This window comes from Chelonoidis abingdonii, chromosome 2 (assembly GCF_003597395.2).
Source record: "Chelonoidis abingdonii isolate Lonesome George chromosome 2, CheloAbing_2.0, whole genome shotgun sequence".
In the NCBI taxonomy this organism is placed as follows: Eukaryota; Metazoa; Chordata; order Testudines; family Testudinidae; genus Chelonoidis; species Chelonoidis abingdonii.
Window position 1 is genome coordinate 118880612 of NC_133770.1, and position 24683 is coordinate 118905294.

The 24683-nt window shown below is 42.0% G+C and overlaps 2 protein-coding genes and 1 long non-coding RNA gene across 3 annotated transcripts in view; 1 reads left to right on the forward strand and 2 right to left on the reverse strand.

The window, feature by feature from the left end:
* The window catches only part of FH (fumarate hydratase), a 44058-nt gene extending 37579 nt beyond the window's left edge, over positions 1-6479 (reverse strand). The window contains exon 1 of the mRNA XM_032765534.2: positions 6315-6479. Within this exon, the coding sequence (XP_032621425.1) occupies positions 6315-6446 (132 nt within the window). The 5' untranslated portion in view covers positions 6447-6479. The remainder of the gene's footprint in view (positions 1-6314) is intronic.
* LOC116816373 (uncharacterized) lies at positions 3455-4830 on the forward strand. Its single transcript, XR_004371700.1, has 2 exons — positions 3455-3893; positions 4513-4830. It is a non-coding gene; the product is annotated as an uncharacterized LOC116816373 (long non-coding RNA).
* A 2714-nt stretch (positions 6480-9193) lies between the features above and the next one.
* SDHA (succinate dehydrogenase complex flavoprotein subunit A) overlaps positions 9194-24683 on the reverse strand; it is a 39735-nt gene continuing 24245 nt past the window's right edge. The window contains exons 8-15 of the mRNA XM_032765533.2: positions 21217-21385; positions 20096-20291; positions 18961-19132; positions 16639-16757; positions 13762-13873; positions 12205-12335; positions 11390-11503; positions 9194-9564 (exon numbers count right to left, since the gene is read on the reverse strand). Coding sequence (XP_032621424.1) covers positions 9478-9564; positions 11390-11503; positions 12205-12335; positions 13762-13873; positions 16639-16757; positions 18961-19132; positions 20096-20291; positions 21217-21385 — 1100 coding nt within the window. The 3' untranslated portion in view covers positions 9194-9477. The remainder of the gene's footprint in view (positions 9565-11389; positions 11504-12204; positions 12336-13761; positions 13874-16638; positions 16758-18960; positions 19133-20095; positions 20292-21216; positions 21386-24683) is intronic.

Here is a 24683-nt window from a genome sequence, read left to right on the forward strand (position 1 = left end):
TGGGGCACCTCTGTCAACAGTCAGAGCAATGGACTGCGGGTATGTATCCCACAGTGCCTGGCAACAACATCCATTATTGGGTGTTGTGGGAATGTGGAAACGGAGTGCGGCACATCCTGGGATGTGCAAAATGTACCATCAGGCACCGCTATGTGTCCCACCTCTCCAAAGGTCTCTGGTTTCCTTTTGTGCCATTTTTCCAACTATCATTCTTTTGCAGTGAGTGCCAGCATCTACAATGAGAGAGGATGGATCCTGCACTTCTCTCTTATGCAGTTAGCTGTCGTGAGGACATTACGCATGGCAGCACAGTTACTCTCAGAGTTACTTGCAAAGTTAGCAGAGAATGAATCGCAGACACTCAAGTGTGATATGGACAGCAGCAACTTATCAGTGCTTTGAGCTTTCACAGAGAAGCTGCATACAGTGGACTGTCGCTTTTGGACTAGGGAAACAAGCACTGTTAGTGGGATTGCATTGTCATGCAGGTGTGGGATGATGACCAGTGGGTACAGAACTTCAGGATGTGTAAAGCAACCTTCATGGAACTATGTGCTGAGCTGGCCCCCAACCTGTGACGCAAGGACACCAGATTGAGAGCTACCCTTCCGGTACAGAAGCGTGTTGCAATCGCTGTGTGGAAGTTGGTGAATCCAGACTGCTACTGGACAGTCGCAAATCAATTTGGAGTAGGAAAGTCTACTGTTGGGGCTGTATTACTCCAAGTGTGCAGGGCAACAAATCACATCCTGCTGCAGAGGACTGTGACTCTAGGAAATGTGCATGAAATAGTGGATGGATTTGCGGAGATGGGTTTCCCTAACTGTGGTGGGGCAACTGATGGCAAACACATTCCAATTTTAGCGCCAGACCACCTTGCCTCTGAATATATCAATAGGAAGGGATACTTCTCCATGGTGCTGCAGGCGCTTGTGGATCACTGGGGGCGTTTCACGGACATCAATGCAGGCTGGTCTGGAAAGGTGCATGAGACATGCATCTTCAGGAACAATGGCCTGTACAGAAAGCTGCAGATGGGGACTTTCTTTCCAGATCACAAGATCACAGTGAGGGATGTGGAAATGCCTGTAGTAATCCTGGGAGACCCTGTTTACCCCTTACAGCCCTGGCTCATGAAACCTTACACAAAGGCACCTGGACAACAGCAAGGAGTGTTTTAACAGGCTGAGCAGGTGCCACATGATAGTCGAATGTGCCTTTGGCCACTTGTAAGCTTGCTGGAGGTGTTTAAATGACAGGCTAGACCTTACCAAGGATAATATTCCTGTGGTCATAGCCGTGTGCTGCACTTTGCATAATCTGTGTGAATCTAAGGATGAAATGTTTGCTCAGGTGTGGAGCACTGAGGCAGAGTGCTTGGCTGCACAGTTTGAACAGCCAGATGCTAGGGCTGTCAGAGGAGCCCAGAGGGCTGCTATTAACATCAGAGAGGCTTTGAGAAACCACTTTGACAATGCAGGGCAGTAACACGGCCACTTTGGAGTTGTTTCCCTGTTGCATCCATGTACAATTTTGGAGCCCAAGATACACGCAACACAATGATTTAGGATCCTGTTCCCTAGAGTGAATTGATTGCTATACCCTTTTGTAGAACACAGAATAAAAATGTTGTACCATTAAATACCTTAGCCTTCATTTATTGTTAAAAAAGATAAGGCTTCACAATTGTGTGTAGCTCCAGCTATCATGCAAGCTGTGAGAGGGGGTAGAGTGATGGGGAAATTCAGAACTGCTGTGAAGTGAAAAGGAACGTGTGGGCACAGAGGGGGGTGGAGTTGGCAAAGAACAGTGCATCTGCTGCAGTGGCACTCGAACTCGGATCTGCTCAGTCTGCAGCTGTATCAGAGACTTGAGCATCTCTGCCTGATCCTCCATAACTTTTATCATCTGCTCTGTTGCATGCCTAGCAAAAGCAGCATTCACTTTTCTGTTGTGCCTTTTGGCTTCCCAGAAATCTTTCCATTCCCTGGTCTGTCTCTCATCGCACTGCATAACCTCGCAGACCATGTCTTCTTTGCCGCGCCTAGGGTTTTTTCTTATCTGTCACAGCCAGTCCATGCGGGTGCATGGTGTATTCTTCAAGGTCTGTGTGGAACAGAAGAGGGATTGTTACATTCCAGCAAACGACTGAAACATTTTAGTAAAAAAGGGTATTTTTGTAATAGAAATCACTTTCTCTCTGATGAGACTCTAGGCAGGCAAACAGTTCCGTGACCACCTCAGTCATGGCGAGTTTTGGGAGTGGGAGGAAGGCAGTTGTGCATACAGACAACAAGGTCACGGCTTGCAAGGCAGCTCTGCATGGGACTCATTCTAAAATTATCCCACAATTTTTCATAGTGGACAACCTGCTGGCTGACATCTCTCTGTTGAGGGTGACAAGGGAAACCAGGACTCAGCTACTGAATGCCTGCAGTTTTCACCACGGTATACATGCAGCTCAGCTATGTGCCACTTTGGTCCCAGCTCCAGTGATTGCTAAATGGCATGGGACAGTTTCCTACAATGGGGGAACTAACAAGGCTGCAATCCCTTGGAATCTGCAGCAGAGGATTAACAAGTACCTCTTGGAAACTTTCCAGAGTCTCTCTCTGGAGGATTCCCTGCAGGTCTCCATGTCCATCGATACCCTGCTTGGCCCTGCAGATTAGCTACACAGGGCAATGTTGAGCCCACAGAAAACACTACCTGCCTCCCACTTTTCAATTCCCTTCACAAGCCATAGCAACTTACCCAGCGTCATCTGCTTTCTGCCCCCCGTTGAGCATTTCTGGAGTGGAGAAAAGTTCCTGGCTGCCTGCCCCACTGGGTGACCCCACTGGGAGCACCACATCCTCTTCTAGCCCAACTTCTTCATCCCCAATTTCAGCCTCTGAGTTACCCCCTCTTTCAGCTGCATGCGAAGTATCCATGGGGCAATCAGCAATGGAGGTGGGGTCACCACTGAGGATAGCATTCAGCTCCTTACAGAAGTGGCAGGTTTTAGGTGCACCACCGGAGTGATGGTTTGCCTCCTGCGCCTTATGGCACACCTGCCTCAGCTCCTTTATCTTCGCTCTGCACTGATGTGTGTCCCGATCATAGCCCTTTTCACACGAGCCCCGAGATATTTGCCCATATGTGTCCGGATTCCTATGAGTCACTCACAGCTGCGACTGAACAGACTCTTTTCCCCATATACTGATCAGATCCAACTACTCAGCGATGGTCCAAGTGGGAGCGCGTTTGGTGCAACAGCCAGCCATGTTCACCTGGGAAGCCACATGGGAAGCTCCTCTGGGAAGCCAGCAAACAGGAAATGAGATTTTAAAATCCCAGGGCTTGCAAGAGGGAGGGGCAAGTTGGCTGCAGGGCAGCGGAGTTCAAACCGCTGACCAGAGCGGCAGTATGAGAATCATGGGATACTTTCTGGAGGCCAATAAAATCGTGTCTTCAGACACTAGGAAAAGTGCACATCTTGAAGTAGCTTGTATCTGCTCAATGATTTTAACCCCGCCCTCCACCCAAAAACACACTTTACAAAGTGCAGTTTGTTTGCAATGTATCCTTCCACTGTAAGAAGTAGCTCCCAATAATGAAAAAATAGTGAACCGTTATATACACCTTTTCTCTACTGTCCTAAATTACAGGTGACATTTTGGAGAATTAGGAATATTTAAATTTCATTACTTCCATTCATGCCCCTGAAGCTTTTTCCATACTCTTTGTCAATGAAGTTAGCAAAGGTGATTTGTGAGAAGTTATCCATCTTTGGATACAATTTGTTTGAGAGCTTAAGGGCATTTTCTGCTCCTTCAGTTTTACTTCATATCTTTATGATTTTTGCAGTATAAGCAAACTATCGAGAACTGGATGATGATTACTGCCTTCAGGTTGTTAGGCCTAACTGGAAATATAGCATAAAGGCAGTTATGCCAACTTGACTGAAATCAGGCTAGCAAGGGTCTCTGGGTAAACTTTGAGTGAAAAAGTACTGAAGAAGCAGTATGTTGCTCAAAAGGTTGGGAAATGATAAGATAAGAAAGAAATGGGACTCCTGGCATAATCCTACTTCTGCTGTTTTAAAAATGGTTCATTAAAGGACCTGATAAGGAGCCAGGTGTCCGGACTCTCAGACTCCTGTGAATTACTCCCTGTTTCTGTTTTATGTCTATTCCTAACTCCCCTACATTCCTGCTCGTTAGTGATTGTTAAGGCACCATTACTCATATAGATCAATTAGTTTTAGCAAAGAAATATATATGATAAAAGTTCTGGTTTCTAGTGATTAGCAAAAAGTGAATAATTAGTGACGCGATGGAACTGTCTATAAAACCTTATGGTGGTTGTAAAGATGTAAGCTGGTTCTCTTTGAAGACGAGCTTGCTCTTTGTTGTCGTGTGCACTCTTCAATAAAGAGCTTTTTGTTCAGACTTTGCTGGTGTTGCCTGTCACTCTCGCGGTCAGACAACGAACCTGCCATTTTTTTGGGGCACCGGGGTCCCCAACAAGGTGATTAAACAAAGTGCTCCTTGTGAAAATCCTTCAGTTATGATTGAAAAAGTGTGCTCTTTCAGAAGACCTTTACTACAAGAAATGTTTGGGTAAAATACAACCAAAACAAAGCTTTCCATTCAAACTCAAAAGGCTGTTTGAGCTCGTCCTCCACTTTTACTTTTTGAGGAACACTTCCTGATTAGTTATCAGAAAATTAAATTACATCCAAAGCATTAGATTTTACTGTATTCTCATTAACATAGTTTCACCCTCTACCAAAAAAAGGACAGTGAGCTATATGGGTTTTCACAGTACTTCCATTCCTCAGGCAGCTAGGCAGCAAAAAAACAAAGGACAAAAGTAGTGCTGGAAAAGGCAGAAGTGAATATTGATTACAGAATTAACTGGTTTTGCAACCAAAACCTGTACGCATTTTTTTTTAGTTACTTCAAACCAGAGGTTATGACAATTTATTTTAACTACATTGGTCTTTTTTTCCCTCACTCAAGAAACAACACAGGAATAGGGATAAACTTAAGTTTTAATGTGAGGGATGAGGTCCCAGGAGTACCCTGTTGTGAACTGGAGCACAAATGTGACACCAGAAAAGTCCACTCAGAATGCAGCTTTGGACAACTGGTGTCTCCCGCTCATTTTTTAATAAGAGTTTAAATACTATCAATCACCTATATCATGAATGACAAGCTTGTCTTACAGTACAAGTCATAAGTTTGTCTGGCACAGCTCAGAGAACACATGTTGCTTATTAGAGCTTAGTAACTCAAAAAATGTGCTAGGAAAATCTGGAGGGACACACACAAACAAAGTTATCAGAATGATGATAGGCCAGTGGTTTATAAGTTACACGTCTGTTTGTTTTAAGTTAAATATTGAATTCCAATTCCCCCACATTCCAAAATAGCGTAATTTGGTTTGTTCATTAATTTGGAAGTTTGTCCCTTTGTACCTCATTAAACTGTAAAAATACAGAATCAACATTTTAAAAAGCCTGTTTTAGGAACAATGTCCTATCCTAACTTCTCACTTTTTCCTGGAAGCTTTTGACAATTTGATAGAGATCTGAAAAGTGACATTATAGGAGGTACAGTTTTCCTCTCCCTATCTGAAAGGAAGGGAATTTTAATGGTCAGATTTACAATCCCGTATTTGCGCAGCTTGTGTGTTTTTAGACTGCAGCATGACCCTCATTTACTGCAACTGACTATAGACTGTCAGCTTGGGGTGAGCATTGCTGTGCAGTTCAAAGGTTCTCAGTGGCGGAGAGTGCCCCATCCCCATCAAGAGCCATTAAACACGTTAGCGCATTTTCCGTTCAAGCCAATCCTAGCAATGTCCCGGGGACAGACGAAAGGGCGGACATAGCGACAGCGGTGCAAGACCTAGGCGCGCACCAGGCCCACCCAGCCAAGGTATTTTGGGTCCCGCGTCCTGCTCGGCGGTGACTAGAAGCGGGAGAGGTTCGGGCCGCTCGTCGCCGCGGGGTCCAGGCGCCTAAGGACCAGCCTGCGCCAGCTAGAGCCGAGCTCTCCCCAGCCAAGGGCGTCGGACCCGGCGAGACTCGAGCTCAGCGGGGGTGAGGGGTTAACAGGCCCAGGGTCAAATTCGGGTCCCGCACACCCGCCCCGCGCGGTAGCCCGACGCTGAGTGAGGGGGGAGGCTGCACGACCGCGGCCCCACTGGCCGGAGCGTGACTCCTCAGCTCGATCCCCGCACTGCCCCCCCAGGGGGCCGGGGCGGCTGGCGGTAGCAGTTAGAGGTCACCGCGTGCCCGACGCGAGACCCGGACACGTCCTCACCATCCCGGCGGCGCGCGGCGGCAGCGGCCGCTGCTGAGGCTGGCACAGGAGAGCGGCGCGCGGCGGCGGCTGCAGCGCGAGGAGTCCCCGCGTGCTGCCCAGGCGCTGAAGGGGCCGGAGTGAGCAGTACATGGTGAGCCCGAGCACGGAAGCCGCGACACAGGGGCCGGGAAGGGGGCGGGGCACAGCTACTTTCTGACAGCAAGTGCCATGGCGAAAGGAAGGCCCGCCTCTATACAGACCAATCAACAGCCGGGAGAGGGCACAAGGAGGCGGGCTCAACCACACGGAAGCCAATTGCCAAGCGGCGAAAAGCGCAGCAAGGGGTGGGGCCGGCTCCAACCCCCCGCCCCTGCGCGGCAGCTCTTGGAGGCTACTACGCATGTGTGAGGGAAGCTGAGCATGCGCATTAGCAACTCAACTGCTGCCTTTCGTGGGGCGAGCGACAGCGCAAGTAAGGAGCGCGTGGCCTGGCGAGACCCCGGGTGATGGGGTCCAGGGGAACGGCGCCTTGGTGCAGCGCTGGGGGCCTGTAGAGGCAGTTCACGGTGAGGTGACGCCCGCGTCTCTTACATCGGTCACCAGGGCTCAGCATGAGGCGGGCTTCGCTCTGGGCCTCGGGCCGGTCTAGCCGCCGCCGCCTCCGTGCATGGCGCGAGTAGGAAGAAGGGGCAGCCTGGGCCGCTGTTACCGGAAAACAGCCTTGGGAGCCCCCGCGCGGGAGAGTTGCTCTGAGCAGGCGGCAGGTAGGAGCTTCCCGGCCCGACTAGTGTAAACGTAGCACGGAGCGAACCGCTGCACCGGAACTGAGATCCGGGCCACGCCGCCTGGTGATACCGGGCACCTCGGTGTTGGGACCGGCTTGGCTAGATCGCAACGTCCCGCTGTCTCTCCAGTCAAGACGCCGAGCCCCGCGGCCGCCAAGCGCCACTGAAGTTTAATTTTAAGGCGCGTAGAGAAAAAATGATAAATCCCTTCTTGATCCTTTGAACCCCTCCACCAGCGCCTGCCTCATTCCTGGGAACGCACCTGGGCAGCGCTTGACAGAAGCGGCCTTTCTTCTCAGTCGTGCCTTGTCCTATACATTGCCCTGTAGTACTGGCAATCTCTATGGCCTTGCTTTATTGGCATTTGTTTTTACCTAGCCTGTATTTGCCCTTTCCTTTAAACAATAACCTAATTTCATAGCTCAGTGGTTTGAGCATTGGCCTGGTAAACCCAGAGTTGTGAGTTCAATCCTGGAGGGGGCCATTTAGGGACGTGGGGATTGGTCCTGCTTTGAGCAGGGGGTTTGACTTGATGACCTCCTGACATCCCTTCCAACCCTGATAGCTAGGATTCATGACCACTCATTAAATCTTGGTGCTGTCAGTACACAGACCCAGGGTCAGAACATTGTTCATGTGCACATGTAACCCAAGATAGTTCATTTCATGAGCTGTCATGAGAAGGGAAGCACACTTGAATAGGCACCGTATCAGACTCAGTAATGGAACCAGTGAGGGTTAGATAACTGGCACAGCTATTTTAAGTAGAAAAGAAAAACCAGTTGTCTCATATTTAAGATTGGGCTTTGAGTAAAGGACAGTTAACCTCCACCTGTGAAAGGTGGCTTTGGTCCTTCCTTTTACTTAAAAGTTTTTAAGCTGTGATGAATCATCACTTTCAAGCAACATTTTTCCAGGTTGATCATAGTAAAATCAATTTCTAAAAAATGGTGAAGTGCCTGTAAGTTGACACTAGAATAATCTGATATGTATGGATAAAGACAGATGGCTGAATATAAATTAAGAGGAGTCAGTCATCTCGTAAGGGTTTAGCAAGTTCTGTACTAGCAAAAATGTTGCTAGTATTTGTGATAGTAATCACTTTCATATCACTTATCTGTTGGGAAGGCGGTAGGGAAAGGAGAGTCTGAGTTCAGGTGGTGGGGCTCCATGTCCCTCCTGCGTGAGCCCCAGCCACCATAGGCTGATTGCCAGAGTTTTTACAAAAACCACACAGTTCATGCCTCCCTTAAGAGGCCCACCCCATAGTTTTAAGAACTACAGATCAAGAGTAAAGGAGCTTTTCGTAACTCAATTTTAGAGAATTACATATACTGTACTGAAGTCCTTTTGTCAGTTACAGAAAAGGAATTCTTTATGCAAATACACAACAGTATTTAATTATAATATTCATGTTTGTCATCCCCACCCAGATTAGCAGACAAGATGTATTTGTGTGCTAAGGAAATTCTGTAGTGTATGCTTTTCATTTTATATTGTTAACATTAAGCATGATATGTTTTGTAACAATATTAAGCTATAAAGAACCCTGTTCTATAAATCTGATCCTTTGTTTATTTCTTGGTTGGGAGGAAGGAAAAAAAAAAAAGTCCTTTTCTAGGGAACTCACTCTAATTTAGCCATCCTCAGATATATGCTCCATAGGAATATTTTGTAAATCTTTAATTTTTCCAGTGGTTTTGACTTGACTAAGAATATTTTCAGTTTATTCAGTCTATCTTTGGGTGGAGGATATTTGCTCAAAGGAAGCAATTTGCCTTATAGTAAAATAATCAGGTTTCTTCAAATAAAAATAAAGCCCTACAGTGCACTAATAAAACATAACAGATGCTTTAAATCTTAGGTTTAAAAATTCAAAGTTACAGTTCCCACAGCAACTATAACATAAATAGGTAATGTGCAACAGGACAAAGTTACTGTCCTGGAGGCTTAACTTTAAATCACACCCCTAACCATGAAATGCAAGTCTCAAGCAGCACATTACAGTAGCCCCTTTTTCAAAATAAATGCATTAAGTTTATTTCAATGTGTAGCGCTCCAGAAGTTCTAAAAAAAGTAAAAAGAAGAAAAGCTATAACAAGTAGGCAGGGCTGTTTCAGATTATTTTATTTTGGCATTAGTTCTGTATGTTCACGTTAAAATGTTTTGACAAAGGGATGAAAATCAGCGTACGGCTTTGTGCACGTTTGTTTAATGGTGATATGCTAGCCACCAAGCAGAGCATCAGTGAGAAATCTCTAGACAGCATTCTTCAACTATCACTAACATAACAGTAGCTTTCTGAATAAGAGAATACTTAATATGTTCATATATACCAGCAAGCTCTGGCAGATACATACATAATTACATAAACTGATTTAGATAGCTAACCATCATTAGTAGGAACGAATAGCAGGTGGAACTGTTGCACAGTCTTCTTCGTTTAAAGTTTTGTCAATTACAGGTCTGTAACTCAAAGTAACCTAAAAATATAAAAACAGTGTCTTAATTAAGGCAAACCAAACCACTGCATAAAATCCAGAAGATAGCATGAAAAATCTTCACAATTACAGCTAAATCCCAATAATGAAAAAGAACTGGAACTGGCCTTATATAATTAAAAAAATTAAATTGGTCAAAAATTGCCAGTATTGTGAAAAATTTAAAAACAAATTTATACAGTTCCTCAAAAAAACATTGACAGAACTTTACATTTTTTCATTTCCTGTACTGCATCAAAACTAGAAAATTGACTCAAAAAGGAAAAAAACTTGCAAAAGTTTAGTGAAAAAGCAATTTTTTAAAATCAAAAGTTTCAAATAAAATAAAAAATCTTGCTTATTAGAGCTGGTCAGAGTTTTATTTCTAGTTCCCTTCTTGCCTCCTGAGCCAGCAGGGTCTTGGAGCATTTGGAGGCACAGTCTGTCTTTCAGGGAAGAGGAGTGGTAGATACATTAGAGGGAAGGGATGGGGTGGGATGGGATACAGAGGGACCTAGACAAATTAGAGGACTGGGCCAAAAGAAATCTGATGAGGTTCAATAAGGACAAGTGCAGAGTCCTGCACTTAGGACGGAAGAATCCCATGCACTGCTACAGGCTACGGACCGAGTGGCTAGGCAGCAGTTCTGCAGAAAAGGACCTAGGGGTTACAGTGGACAAGAAGCTGGATATGAGTCAGCAGTGTGCCCTTGTTGCCAAGAAGGCTAATGGCATTTTGGGCTGTATAAGTAGGAGCACTGCCAGCAGATCAAGGGATGTGATCATACCCCTCTATTTGGCACTGGTGAGGCCTCATCTGGAGTACTGTGTCCAGTTTTGGGCCCCACGCTACAAGAAGGATGTGGAAAAGTTTAAAAAAAGAGTCCAGCAGAGGGCAACAAAAATGATTAGGGGGCTGGAGCACATGATTTATGAGGAGAGGCTGAGGGAATTGGGCTTATTTAGTGTGCAGAGGAGAAGAATGAGGATGGATTTGATAGCTGCTTTCAACTCCCCGAAAGAAGGTTCAAAGTGGATGGATCTAGACTGTTTTCAGTGGTATCAGATGACAGAACAAGGAGTAATGGTCTCAAGTTGCAGTCAGGGAGGTTTAAGTTGGATTTTAGGGAAAAAATTTTCAGTAGAAGGGTGATGAAACACTGGAATGGGTTATCTAGGGAGGTGGCAGAATCTCATTCCTTAGAGGTTTTTACGGTCAGGCTTGACAAAGCCATCTGGAATAATTTAGTTGGGGGTTGGTCCTGCTTTGAGCAGAGGGTTGAACTAGACCTCCTGAGGTCCCTTCCAACCCTGATAGTCTATGATTCTAAGAGTGCCTCATGCCACTCAAGAATAACCCTTCTGGCCAACTAAGGAGGTTAATCACTTGGAGGGGGAGGTGATCCTCAGTACTTCACATTGGAGAGATACTGTAGATCATCTCAGGAGGGAGTCTGTAAAACCACAGATTTTTAATACATTTCTTTTTGAATCCATAAATGATTTATGCTAAGCATCAAAACATGCATTATCAGAGTGTAATAAGAATGTTGAACTAGCCTGTTCTAAGCTGAAAAAACTATTCCAATTCCTACTCCAAGTGCAAAGTCAATTGCTAAACACCAATTCAGTGATAGTCCCCAGGAATGGCTCTTCTATCACCTTGTACATTTAATTCTTCATATTCTCAAGAATTAGTGTTGTAATTTAGAAAATGTGGTACTCTATGAAAAAAGTTCAACTCATTTCCACTGCAATCGTGCAATTTCCACCCCACTGACAGCAACAGGATGGGACAAAAACCCCTCCAAGCCCAGAGCCAACATACCTTCCCAGTCTTGACATCCATATAAGAAAGGGTGTGTTTTCTCCAATGCTCTTCAAATGGTCTTTTCTGTTGCCCTTGGATTGGCCTGGAAAAATCATATTCATCTACTCTTACCTAAGCAGTAAAAAGAAAAGTATTATGCTGTAGACCAGGAATTGCATTTTGCAAATGCATTTAACAACATCCTTCAAGATTACGTCTCTTCCGATTATAATGCCATACCACCAAGTGTAGGCTAATATTAAGCTGTTTTGCTAAATTTTATGTCAATTTCTGCTTTTATTTAAAAACCATTGCAGAGCTTCAGCAAGTTAAATAGGATTGTAACTCAGTTTGTGGAAATTCTAGAGCATGTCATCTGCATATAATGTTTAACTCTTTTCAATCCTTTTTATATATATCCAGTGACCATATCATTACTGTTCCTATCTTCTTTATCAGTATTTCAAACAGTAAGATTCAATAGGACTGACTAGGAGCTGTGCTTTCATCACATCAATACCTAGCTGATTCTGGTTACTGAGGTACTGATCGAGGGGTGTGAGAGTCATTTGGATTTACTCACAATTCAGACCACAAACCAGTTTCACAAGCTTTAAGCCAACATTAGGAACACTTAAAAAAAAAAATCTCTTAAATAAGAATCTAATTTATAAGAGTTTTAGGAATAAACAATGCAGATGAGGGGAGGGGGGAATCACCCCCCAAACTCAAGTACAATTAAGACCAAGAGATATTTGTTTGTTTTGACAAAACTTGGTCCCACATATGAAAAACATATTTATGAAACTAGATGTTATAAAGTACATAAACACCTTGTAGTCTTCTCTGGCATGAGCACCACGAGATTCTTTCCGAGCCTCAGCACCATATATAGTTTGCATAGCACACAGCATCAAATTTTGCAGTTCCAAGGTCTCCACTAAGTCAGTATTCCACACAATACCTAACAAGATATTACACTACTTTGAAAAATAGTCTAGCAACAATTTTAAGAACTTCAGCTCAATTTTTCTTTTTGTTGGTACTTAGGAAACCGAGCACAAGAGTCACAGTGCAAGCTTCGCTATGCCAATTATCAGTGCATCTCAGTCATAGTCTGCAAAGCTCTCTTCCAGTCTTGCATCTTTCATAAACTGACAATCTTGCTTAACTGTGCAAAAGTATATAGTGGTTTTGAGATATGTGCCTGTGACTACTAGAGACAATTGTGAGACCAAACTCAATTACCTCTCTGGTCAAAATGAGATATTATTCGAGACTGAACATGCCAAAAACAAGGTGGAATCTTGCAAATGCTATGTGTCAAAACACAACTCTGTCCTCTGGTTTGTTTCAGATCACAAGATTTGGCTGCAAATTTAATTAAGGTCACTTTTCAAAAAAATCCTTGGGGGTAGCTGGACAAAAGAGCTTTTCCAGCAGAATTTTATTAATATCCTCTATTCATATAGGATGGATACAGTCTCTCACTTTAGGACACTGTACAACCGAATTGCTGGGATCAGAGGTGTACTGGGATCATGCCACTCATCCCTAGGCTCTAAGTTGTACATCAGGCTTTTCCTCTTCTTGGTGTTTGGCAAGCACTACAGCCTGTAAGAGGCCCACTTCAGAATGTTCAGTTTAAGGCACATCTCTAAAAGCAGCTACAGAAGGAGAAATTGCAGGAAGGGAAAAAAGAATTTACAGATAATTAAGTTGTGTCATTTTGTTTAATAAACTCTTATCCTTTTTTTTTTTTATTTTATTAAAGAAAAAGGTTTAAACCTTCCTTAGAGAGTTCAGCAAAACTGGATTTGTATGTGCACTGTTTTTCAAATAAATATATACCTGAACATTGTTATTGATAAGAACATGTTGATATTATGTTGCCCCCAAAAACCTCATTTTCATGGTTTATTTATAATAAATTGAGAAGACTACAATAGCCTTCTGTGTATTTGAGGTGGAAAATGGTACACAAGTTCCCTGGGAGGTAATATTTTCTATAGTAAAATTTGAAAAGTGTTAGCTAGCCTACACAAAGTACAAAACAAAAAACTCACATTCAAGAATGCCTGACTTTTTCTAATCTACACACACATCTTTAAAACATTTAAACAAAAATCTCTTTAAAATGTTTCCATGTGAATTCACGATGGTCAAGACAACCAAATAATGCTTTAAGACTGCGGCTCAAGCTAATTGATTTTTATACCTAGCTCCTCTTTTTAGCTTAAAATACCTTTCAATGTAGCATGCACACACACACACACACACTCTCTCTCTCTCTCAACATTTGGAAAACAAGTATACCCATAGGTAACAAAATGAAAATACTCAAATATACAAAACCATTGGAGAAGTATTTTCTAACAATATCTCATTACCTCTGTCAAATGTCTTCAGGTCATCCAAATCATGATAAATGCGGCTGAGTTTCTCACAGCCTTCTTGTAGTACTGAGCCTGTTCGGAACACTGCGGCATGACTTTGCATTGTCTGAAACACATCAAAATAAATAAAGAGTGTACTTACAAAAACTGTAAGAAGTTGTACGAAAGACATTAGAATTTCTCTCGGAACCTCAACAGTTTCTGCAGAATTTTAAGCTCTCTTTTAAAATTTCTAGTCATTATGGTTGCAAACATATTCTGTATGTGAAGTGATGCCATGCTGCCATCCTGAACAGGAAGTCTGAAATACTTCTAAGGACCAAATATCCCACCTCCTCATACACTTCTGCAGATATAGCAGGCCCTAAAGCAGAGGTCTCCTTAGGAAGACACAGAGAAATGTTTGAGGGGGGCATGGCAGGGACTGAGCCATCCCCCAGAGGGGGCAGGGTGGCAGTGCCAACAAGCCCTACTCCACTCCAAGCTCTGCTCTGGCCCTGTTCCCAGCAGCAGCTCCGGCTCCGCCCCAAGCCTCAGCCTCCAACTGCAGTCTGGCTGTAGCTCTACCCATGGCCCCGCCTTCACCCCCCCCCCCCATCTCAGCCTCCTTACCCCTGTCCGCATCTCTCTCTCACACACACACCCACCCACTCCTACACCTCTTGGAGGCCAGGCCTCTGCTCCCAGCAGGGAAAGGAGGAGGGCACAACCCTGAAAAGTTTTGGAACCACTGCTCTAAAATCTGCGAAAGCTACCAGGATTCTACAATGCAGTGGGGCAGATTATAAAGGGGTCTCAACAGGAAGGGCAGGACGGAGAGACAGAAATATCCAGTTATTCTGGGATTGTGGGTGGGGTTTGCGAACAGTACCACCTTTTTATTCACCGAATTGGATCCCTGAATAGCATACTGATTAGGTGCAAAGGTCACCAGTTTTGCTACCGCCTTCACTGGGTTCACGCAAGGCTTGACACATTTGGAAGCTCCAATTATTATTTTGTGATACACAGAATTTTAAAGCGGTCCGACTAAATCAATGAAAACTTTTGAATCACTGTGATCTCAACCTTCTTACAAAACAAACAGTCATATTTCTGGTGGAAGTCAATTCTGTTCTGAGTGAGGTTCAGGAACACTTTAAAATGCCACAAGTTAATGTTATGAATGCATCCTAAATTCCAAAAGGGCTTCCAATCATCTTCCCAACATTTTTGCTTACACTTCAATGTGCAATTCCAGTTCGACATGAAATGCTCTATAGCAGGGGCCGGCAGCCTTTCAGAAGTGGTGTGCCGAGTCTTCATTTATTCATTCTAATTTAAGGTTGTGTGGGCCGGTAATACATTTTAACAATTTTTAGAATGTCTCTTTCTATAAGTCTATAATATAGAATTAAACAATTGTTGTATATAAAGTAAATAAGGTTTTAAAAATGTTTAAGAAGTCTCATTTAAAATTAAATTAAAACGCAGAGCCCCCTGGACTGGTGGCCAGGACCTGAGCAGTGTGAGTGCCACTGAAAATCAGCTCGCGTGCCGTCTTCAGCACGAGTGCCATAGGTTGCCTACCCCTGCTCTATAGTCTTTTACCTAAGGTGGATTAAAGTTCTTGAAAGTACATATAGCCTTATGTTTCATTCAGCGTCACCTCACTAGGTTCTGTTACAACTAAGAAGAACATTCAGTGAAAGCATTCAATGAAATTAAAAGGTGGTACTCACAGATAAGAGGGAAATACATGTTGTGTTAAAAAAAAAGTAATTAGACTGTGGAACTCACTGCTACAGGACATTGCTGTGGCCAAAAACTCAGCAAGATTACAAATGGGATAGGATAGGATATATTTACAGATAACAATATCATCCACTCACAGAAAAAAGTATAGAAGGGATATTAAATCTCATGCTTTAGGTCTTATGCTAATCTCTAGTAGAGATCAAGATGAGACTTAATGTGGTGGGGGAAATTATACCACATGTGTTTACTGCAGGGTTCTTATACCTTCCTTTGAATCATATAATATGGTCAGAGACAGAATATGGGACTAAATGGACCTTAGGTCACATCCAGTATGGCAGTTCCCATGTTCCTAACTGTTGAAGTAGCTGTCTTACTACATTTCACGTTACATATGCAGTGTTGTTGTAGCCGTGTCAGTCCCATGGTACTAAAGAGAAACTGGGTGAGGTAATATCTTTGTTGGTCCAATAAAAGATATTACCTCACTCACCTTGCCTACATATTTCACTTTTAGTCAGGTGTTTCCTATAGGAAGTAGGAATCTTGGCTACCAGTCAGATCTGTGTATGACAATTTGCAAAGCAGTTACAAGTCTTGTCTGAACATACTTACAAAATATGGTTATAGATTTGGCTTCTGGAGATAAGAATTTAGGTTCTGGGTGCCCAAACTAAGTGATGAGCACACAAGAAAACCTCTTATGGATAACATGACAATTCAGAACTTCCGAGCTCTAGGATTTGCCATCAGGTGCTGAGCTTGAAGCATGGGCCAAAGAGCAGAACAGAGCATTCTCCTTGGTAAACATAAAATATATTTCATTTGGATAGAGGTCTCTCCTATCAGATCACAGACAAAGAGTAAGTCAGAAGAGGAGTGACTGTTTAAATTAGGAATAAGAAATGCCATCTCTCTCTCTATTTGAAAGAAAAATGATGATATTTTGGGCAGCTGATTGGAGAAGGATCTTTGTATGGAAAAAAGGTTGATTTTGATAAATTCAAAAGTTTTCTAGAGTTTGAGCTTCAACTCTACTAAATAGCAACTCAGTTTTCATAAACACCTACAGTATATTTTAATATCAACCTCATCTCAAAATACCGTGCTAGTCATTGGTATGGAGATCCTTACCTTTTGCATATTAAGCCTCAGTTCTGATGTTCTTATGTTTCCATTGGCAAATCGCAGTTTGTCAAGATTTGCAACAGATTCTTCTCCGGCATTTGGTTTAATTGAGGGAACTGGTTCTCCTATTAAGGGTAAGCATCTTCAGTTTTCTTATGCAATTATTTCAATAAAATCAAGATTTAATGATCCTCAGCCTGTGGCAATTTTACACAGCAGTAACTATTTTTAGTTGCTTCTTTTATTTTATAATTTTATTTTATATTTATTTCAAAATGAGAGCCTGTCATTGTTTCTTGATGTGTCTGCCACTAAATTCATGTGTGACCTCAGTCAAGTTACAGCTTGCCAGTACTATGCTTCAGTTTCCTCATCTGTAAAGTGCAGCTACTACTCACTTGCCTCATAGAGATGGCGAGGCTCAGTTCATTTACGTTTATAGAGCACTTTGAGATACAAAGGAATCATTAAGATTGCAACGTATTAAACTTAACTGTGATGTCTAACATAGCATTTTTAACTTTTAGCAGGAGATAACCCAGGATGCGTAGATGAACTAAAACATTTCAAAACAGGCTTTCCATACTACCACCTAGTATGCAGTGTTCTACAGCTTGAAAATGGTTTAAATATTAGTGCCAATTCTACGATAAGTTTGAAAATATATTTAACTCAAAGTGTAAATAGAATGTTTAATTAAACTCAGAAGACAGACAACAGTAAAAATTCCAGGTTTTACTGTCACATCATCCTTCATTACAATTCACATATTGTCAGACAGCACCTCACCAATAAATCACAAAGAGGAAACCAAGTTATCAGTGTTACAGAAGTATGCCATCCATCCAGTCACACTCTCTATTAGGTCCCAGGGGGGAATCTAAGGTCCATATTCCCAGGGTTTATAAATTATTGTGGGCTCCAGGACCCACTTGTAAGCACATTAGGGCACAAACTGATCTCTAGCACGTAACTGATGGGTGAAATCTCAAACTCATACTGAGGGAGCAAGAGATGTATATCCCAAACTGAAGTGGTAGATAAGGATAGAGTGTAATCTCTACTCCATACATAAGAAGATGCAACGGTGATCATTGCTGACAAGGAACATGTGGAGAAAAGTCAGATCTCCAGCCTATAGATGGTAGGTAGATTCACAGTTCTCAGAGAAACAGATACACTTCTACAAAGCTACAGCTTGTACTGGAGAGTTATAAATGGGGAGGGTGAGTGACAAGAATTAAGATCAGCGGTGGTCCTGTGAACTAACAGGGATTTCTTGACTTAATTTAGATATATTTAATTATGTGTGTTTTGGATTTTAAATGTGACGTGTTCTATAAGCATTTAACTTAATCTCAACCTTAACGCTGAGTGTTTTGTGGCTGGGATTTACATAATATCCTAGACTTAAGGGAAGCATAGGAAGTGAGCCTGCCATACAACCATGTTTAAATCCTATTTACTATCCAGGAAGAAGATTAATTAAGCCTCTTTAATAAGAGCTAATCCAAATCAGATTCCTAGTTTGACTGCACATTGTTTCTGTAGCTTGGCCTAGGTACTCTTCAGCAGATGTGATTTTAGTTTCAGGATTTGATATGTTTACACATCTAAACTACCCAGAAATAAAAGGGCATTCTGCTAATCCTTTTAAAGAAACTAGATGAAAGTGTTCTTCTGATCCACAGAATCAGAAATTATTAAAATCAAAACCTGCAGTAAGTTTAGAATGTATTATTTGCTTTTGAATCAACCTATAGAATCATAGAAGTTACAGTAGAAAGATCTAGGTATTAAGTCAAACTGTAAATTGCCTTCCAAATTCTCAGTTATGTTGCAAACTGACATGCACCCGAAGGAACAGATATTATATTAAACTCTAAACTTTTAACATGTTGTATGTGCAAGGCTACAGCAAATATCTCAGACTAGTTTAACATAAGAATAAACAGTATAAAATGAGTCTGTGCTGTATCATCCACCTCAAAATGTAGTATGTTGTAAGGCCTTGTTTCTTAAAACTTGTGATAACATTAGTAATGTTAAATTTTTCTGGTTTGGGAGAAAAGCTTCTCAATCATGTTTTCCAGTTGCTTTGGTAGAATATTTTCCTGTAATCAGACGAAGTATGGTGAGTTCTTGAACAGTTAGTAACTCTACATGTTACGTAGAACAGTAATAGAAAATTGCAGTAGCTTTTTTTAATAGGCTAGCTAATAGCCCTGTAATTACTTGCTTAGATTTAAAGATATGAGAGCGCTTTAAGGATGGGAATTTGTAACAATTAGTCTTGATACAATTTAAGTTAAACTTGTAGACTCTTACCAGGCTTGCATAGTTCTGCAATACTAAGGGCACAAGCACGACCAAAGACCACCAAGTCCAAAAGAGAGTTTGCTCCAAGTCTATTAGCACCATGAACAGATGCAGAGGCTGCTTCCCCACAAGCATACAAGCCAGATACTACTTGATCTTTGCCATTCACATGTGTAATTACCTGTAATTTCAGAAGGAATTCTCTCAATGTTTGCAAATTCATTTGTAAAATAAAGATCACTTGTACTACAGCGTCAAAGTTTTATCTGAATGTATTTGAACGTCATTTATTTGTCTTAAAAGCATGATGTCAAAGAAATCCAAATACTAAGTGACAGATATAACAGGAGGGAAGAGGGGAGAGACTCCATGAAAATAATTTATTAGTTGAAAAGAGTGCTATATAAGAATGTGGAATTAATTTAATTCTTATGTTTTGCCACCATCTCTGAGACACAAAGTACTACAATTCACCAAAATATTTTTGTAGTAAAATTCTAAGTACAGTGGGAAGAACACTGGACCTTTTATAATGCCAGGCCATATTCAAAAGGCAGAATTTTATCGCTATTTAAAAAAAACTGATTGAAAGGAACTAGTCCAAGAAATCAGACTGGTCCATTCACAGATTCATGCTGTCTGACGCTGGGACTGGTTGCCATTAAAATTGGCATTTAAATAGAAGCAAACTGAAGTAACCAATTTTAGTGCAGTGATTGCAAAGTAGTAGCACAGATAATCCACATAACCTACGCCCTTAATGATTTGAAGCTCAGGCCCGGCTATAATCCATTTTTAACTATACAGTACTACTCATCTGGATAAGCTTTCACATGGCTAATATAAAGAAATTCTGTAGATTTCATGCATATTGAAAGAATATATTTCATATTTTGCATATTGTCTCTTGAGTTCCAGCTCCACCCAAACAACCTGAGAACTGAGAACTTGTTTACAGGACAAACCAAATTATGACATTTTGCAAGTCTTCCTTTAACATTATTACTCTTAAGGTTATGTAATTTAACATACTTGCATGCATAAATCTAATAGCATGCTCAGTTCACACTAATTTTACAAGGAACCAAACAGTTCCTTTCTACTAGAGAAAAATGGTTTCATAATACTGATCTATGGTGGTTACCTGCCCTTTGTAGTTAGTAGGAATACCTCCCATATTGTAATGCACAGTAGGAAGAACAGGAATAGGTTCTTTTGTGACATCCACACCAGCAAATATCATAGCTGTTTCTGAAATTCCAGGGAGGCGCATTGCTAGCTGCTGTGGTGGTAAATGGTGCAACTGCAAGTATACGTGGTCTTTTTCAGGGCCACAGCCCCTAATGTAAAAGGAAACATGAGTTGCAGGTTGGAATACTGGCCTCTGCAGAATTCCCTCTATATAAAAGCACCCATTTCTAAAGCACCCTGACCATATTATCTAAAAACTATCTAGCAAGACCTTGATCTTAATGAGTCAGATGCATGGTGATGTGAAGCACTAATACCAGAAAAAATTCAGAATTTAAGTCACTTCATTTCTACTCTGTTTCAAGTAATCATTTGGAAGTTCAAAACTTAGATTTGATTCATGACCAGATTTGTGCAACTATTTATGCATCCTATTTAGAAAAACTGGAAGCACAGAAGAGAAAAAATAACTGACATCCTTCCTCAACTTGTGTCCACTTTAAATTTCCCCTTCATTCCACTGTCTTTCCTACCACAATCATGAGATTCCTGTATTTTAAACCAAGTTTTCAGAAAACTTGAATATAAAGTCTTCTTGTCCTCCAAAGATGTTGGTGATATAGCAAGTTACAAGTAATTACCATACCATTTAGAAATTATCCAGTGAATTATCTAGTGAATATTAAGAACATTTGTGGTATTTTATGACTTCAGCAAAACACCAAAAAGTTATGGGTCAGATTTTCAAGATCACAACAGCTCCTCCCACTGTTTTTCAATGAGAGCTGCTGTGTGCTGAGTGTTTTTGAGAATCTGGCCTATACGCTTTAATTTGACTACAACAAAAAAAAGACTCTGGAGATCTTTTCTGATTACCATATTAAAAGGGAGCTTGATTTCAAATTTAAGATTTTTGCCTGAAATGTATGTAAATTCTTCAGCAATCTACCAATTAAAACTGGCTGCTCAAAATTATCAAAAAGACTTCCATGAACTATCAGATAACTCCCTATTTGCTTTAACGAAATGTAAATATGTACTCATATCATAATGCCACTGAAAAATTAAACAAACCTTCCTTCACGGATTTCAATTGTCATAGAACGAGACACTACATCTCTGGAAGCCAGATCCTTAGCAACAGGTGCATATCTCTCCATAAATCTTTCACCTTCACTGTTAATAAGAATACCTCCTTCACCACGACAACCTTCTGTGATAAGACAGCCAGCACCATAGATACCTGCAAAGCAGGAAGTAGCAATGTTATGAAATATTTACATGACAACTTTGTAAATCAAATTATTGTAAGAATGGAAGTATAACACAAAAGTATTTTTAATTATGGACCCATCCATGACACAGACCTCTTGGCATAAGGTCTCCTGTTCTTTGCAAAGAAGCTCTCACCTCTCACCTGACAAACTGACCACATCAAACATGGCTTACAGGATGTTTATCCATAAAAGAGTAACATGTAAGGCTATAGAAAACTTGTAACTTATCAAGACTCAATCACTGAGAAGTATACAAAGATAGTATTTACAGAATATGTATTTATATTGAAAGTATGCTTTATGGACTTGGAGTAAAAAATTAGTCACGGGGTAATGTGTCTCAGTGATGACCCGTTCAAGCAAGAGGAAGTTGTCACCCTACCTAGTCAGTCAGTGAGCTAATGCAAGGTTCTATTGTCTATCCTTGCCACATTCCAGAACAGTCAAAAAAATATCAAAGACTACTGCAAATGATTGAAACCACTTGAAAGTAAGAAGGAACGTTATAGCCACCTGGGGATCACTCTGGCTATGAATAAAGATAAAAGACTGTTTCAGTATACTGGTGTGTGGGGAAAGCCACTATGGATCAATCCACTATGGAAAACACCTGAACAGGATTGCTTTCATGAAGGTTTGGATATGGGTTCTTGGGAAACCAGCCAGTTCCCAGCTCTACAACTTTGGGGGTAAAATACACTTCATTAGATAAGAAAGCTAACTATTAATAAGTAGCGATCCAGGTTCACATTTTATTATTTTGTTTTATACTGTAACTACTTGTTTTCACCACACACTCGTTTCTAGTTAAATTCTTATTTTCTTAAACCTACCATCTCATTTTATTGTAAGTGCTCACAAGTGCTGTATGGTTTACCAGCAGTGCTTCTCAAAGCCAGTCCGCTGCTTGTTCAGGTAAAGCCCCTGGCGGTCCAGGCTGGTTTGTTTACCTGCCGCATCCGCAGGTTTGGCCAATCACGGATCCCACTGGTCGCAGTTCGTTGCTCCAGGCCAATGGGGACTGTGGGAAATGGAGTGGGCCGAGGGATGTGCTGGCTGCCCTTCCTGCAGCACCCATTGGCCTGCGGTGGCAAACCGCAGCCAGTGAGAGCCACAAATCGACCGAACCTGCGGATGCGGCAGGTAAACAAACTGGCCCAGGCATCCAGAGGCTTTCCCTGAACAAGCGGCGGACCGGCTTTGAGAACCACTGGTTTACAGGAAGCAGTGGTTTAAGGTAAAACTGGTAAATTGGGGTATATTGCACCTTTGGGTGCAGACAATCTAGAATTTCTGAGAATAACCAGTGTCAGGAGCTGGATATCACAGGAGAAAAATGCAAAGGGCCTTGGGGATTTAAGTGCACCTATTATTAACCTGCAAGGAGAAGACAGGGCTGGCACAGCCCAGAGAAGAGTAACTGAGCTGTTGAAAGTCTGGAGGTGTCAGGGAGCTGACACCCAGCAAAACAAGAAAGATTCCCTCTCCCTGGAGGCAGGGAGTAACAAGGTGACCCACAGTCCTGGCTATCATGAGAATAGTCACACCACTGAATACTCCAAAGTTAATGTTTTAAATTGTTTTCTATTATATTCCACATTGGGCCTCAAGCCTCCTCCTCAAAAAGACTGTCTAAAATTTACATTTATGATCTCCTGCTTAAGGATTTTTGTACCAAATGCGAGGTTTAAAAAAAAGCCACGATTTGGACATAGAGTTACAGCAGAGACTTTTTAATTGTTAAAGTTGACCTTTGTGAAGATCCCTCAAACTGTCTAAAATCAATTGTTTTATTTATCTGTCCCAAAAGGCAATTAGTACTTTGAGCATTATTCCTGGAAAGGTGGTGAGTTATTTTGGGACTTGCTCACTATGATCACGTGAAACAGTGTCTCAGTGGAGCTTCTAAACTCTGCAAGGTCTCAATGTTTATGAATACCCTGTTGCCTGAGGACTTAACTCAGAAACCATACTGGATACGATCAAGGATTTTATGACTGTCTGCAGTTCCACATCTTTGCGGCTCCACTACTACAGCTGTAAGGAAGGAGGAGGAGTGCAACAGGTATGCTTCTATGGCTCCCTGGGTCACCTGGGGAGTGAAGATTAGCTTAGTAACTCTTGTCTTGTCTTCTCTTCCCTCAAACTTAGCAAGACCCACTTGATCATCTTCACTCCTCTGGGTGATCCTGAGAAGTGAAATTGTTGGCTGATTAACAAATTTAAGGAATATTGACATTGATAATTCAATAACTTAAAATAAACTGTGAAGATTCTTTGACCAAAAAAGCCTTAAAGTGATAAATGATGGTAAATATAATATATGTATACTGTGATGGGGCAAGGCCAGATGGCTACAGTAAAGTACTGAGAAACAGGTATGTTAGCCCCAGGCTAAACAAATCCCTAGTACCCTGGTAACCAAATGGCAGTTGCTCCAGGTTAATGAGTAGGGGACCGGGGCCCGCCCTCTACTCCAGGTTCCAGCTGAGGGCCCTGTGGATCACAGCTGTCTATAGTGCCTCCTGTAACAGCTGCATGACACTACACTCCCCTGTGCTACTTCACCATGGCTGCCTCCAAACACCTTCTTTATCCTCACCACAGGACCTTCCTCCTGGTGTCTGATAATGCTTGTTCTCCTCAATCCTCCAGCAGTACACTCTCTCACTCTCAGCTCTTGCCTTCTTGCTCCTGGCTCCTCCCTGTCTGTGACTGGGGTGAGCTCCTTTTTAAATCCAGTGTGCCCTGATTAGCCTGCCTTGATTGGCTGCAGTGTTCTAATTAAAGTGCGCTATCTCTACTGTCTTCTAGAAAGATCTTAATTGGCTGCAGGTGCCTTGATTAACCTGTGAGCAACTGCCATTTGGTTACAGTATGATATGAATTGTGGTGCTGAATTTGTTCTTATTTTATGCTCCCGATAGTTCTACTGTGATGATGACTGCAGCAGCCCTCCTGAATCTTTCTTTCCCAAGCACAAAGAAAGGCTATTGAACCTCCTCTTGGTGATTGAGACGGAACATTGTTATAGAATGGGCCAGTAGCCAGCAAGGCCCCGTCTCCCCGACGCCAGGGCTGGCTCCTGCAGCACCCGCCTTTCATTCCGTCTTCGCCGTCTTTCGGTCTTCATAAGGAACTTCACACACTTCATGTAGAGAGTCGTTTATTAAACCAAGTCGCAAGCAAACTAATCAAAATGAAGTTACACAGTCATCAATCCCTGCTTGTTACAGCACTCTAGCAAGCGGCGGCGACATTTCC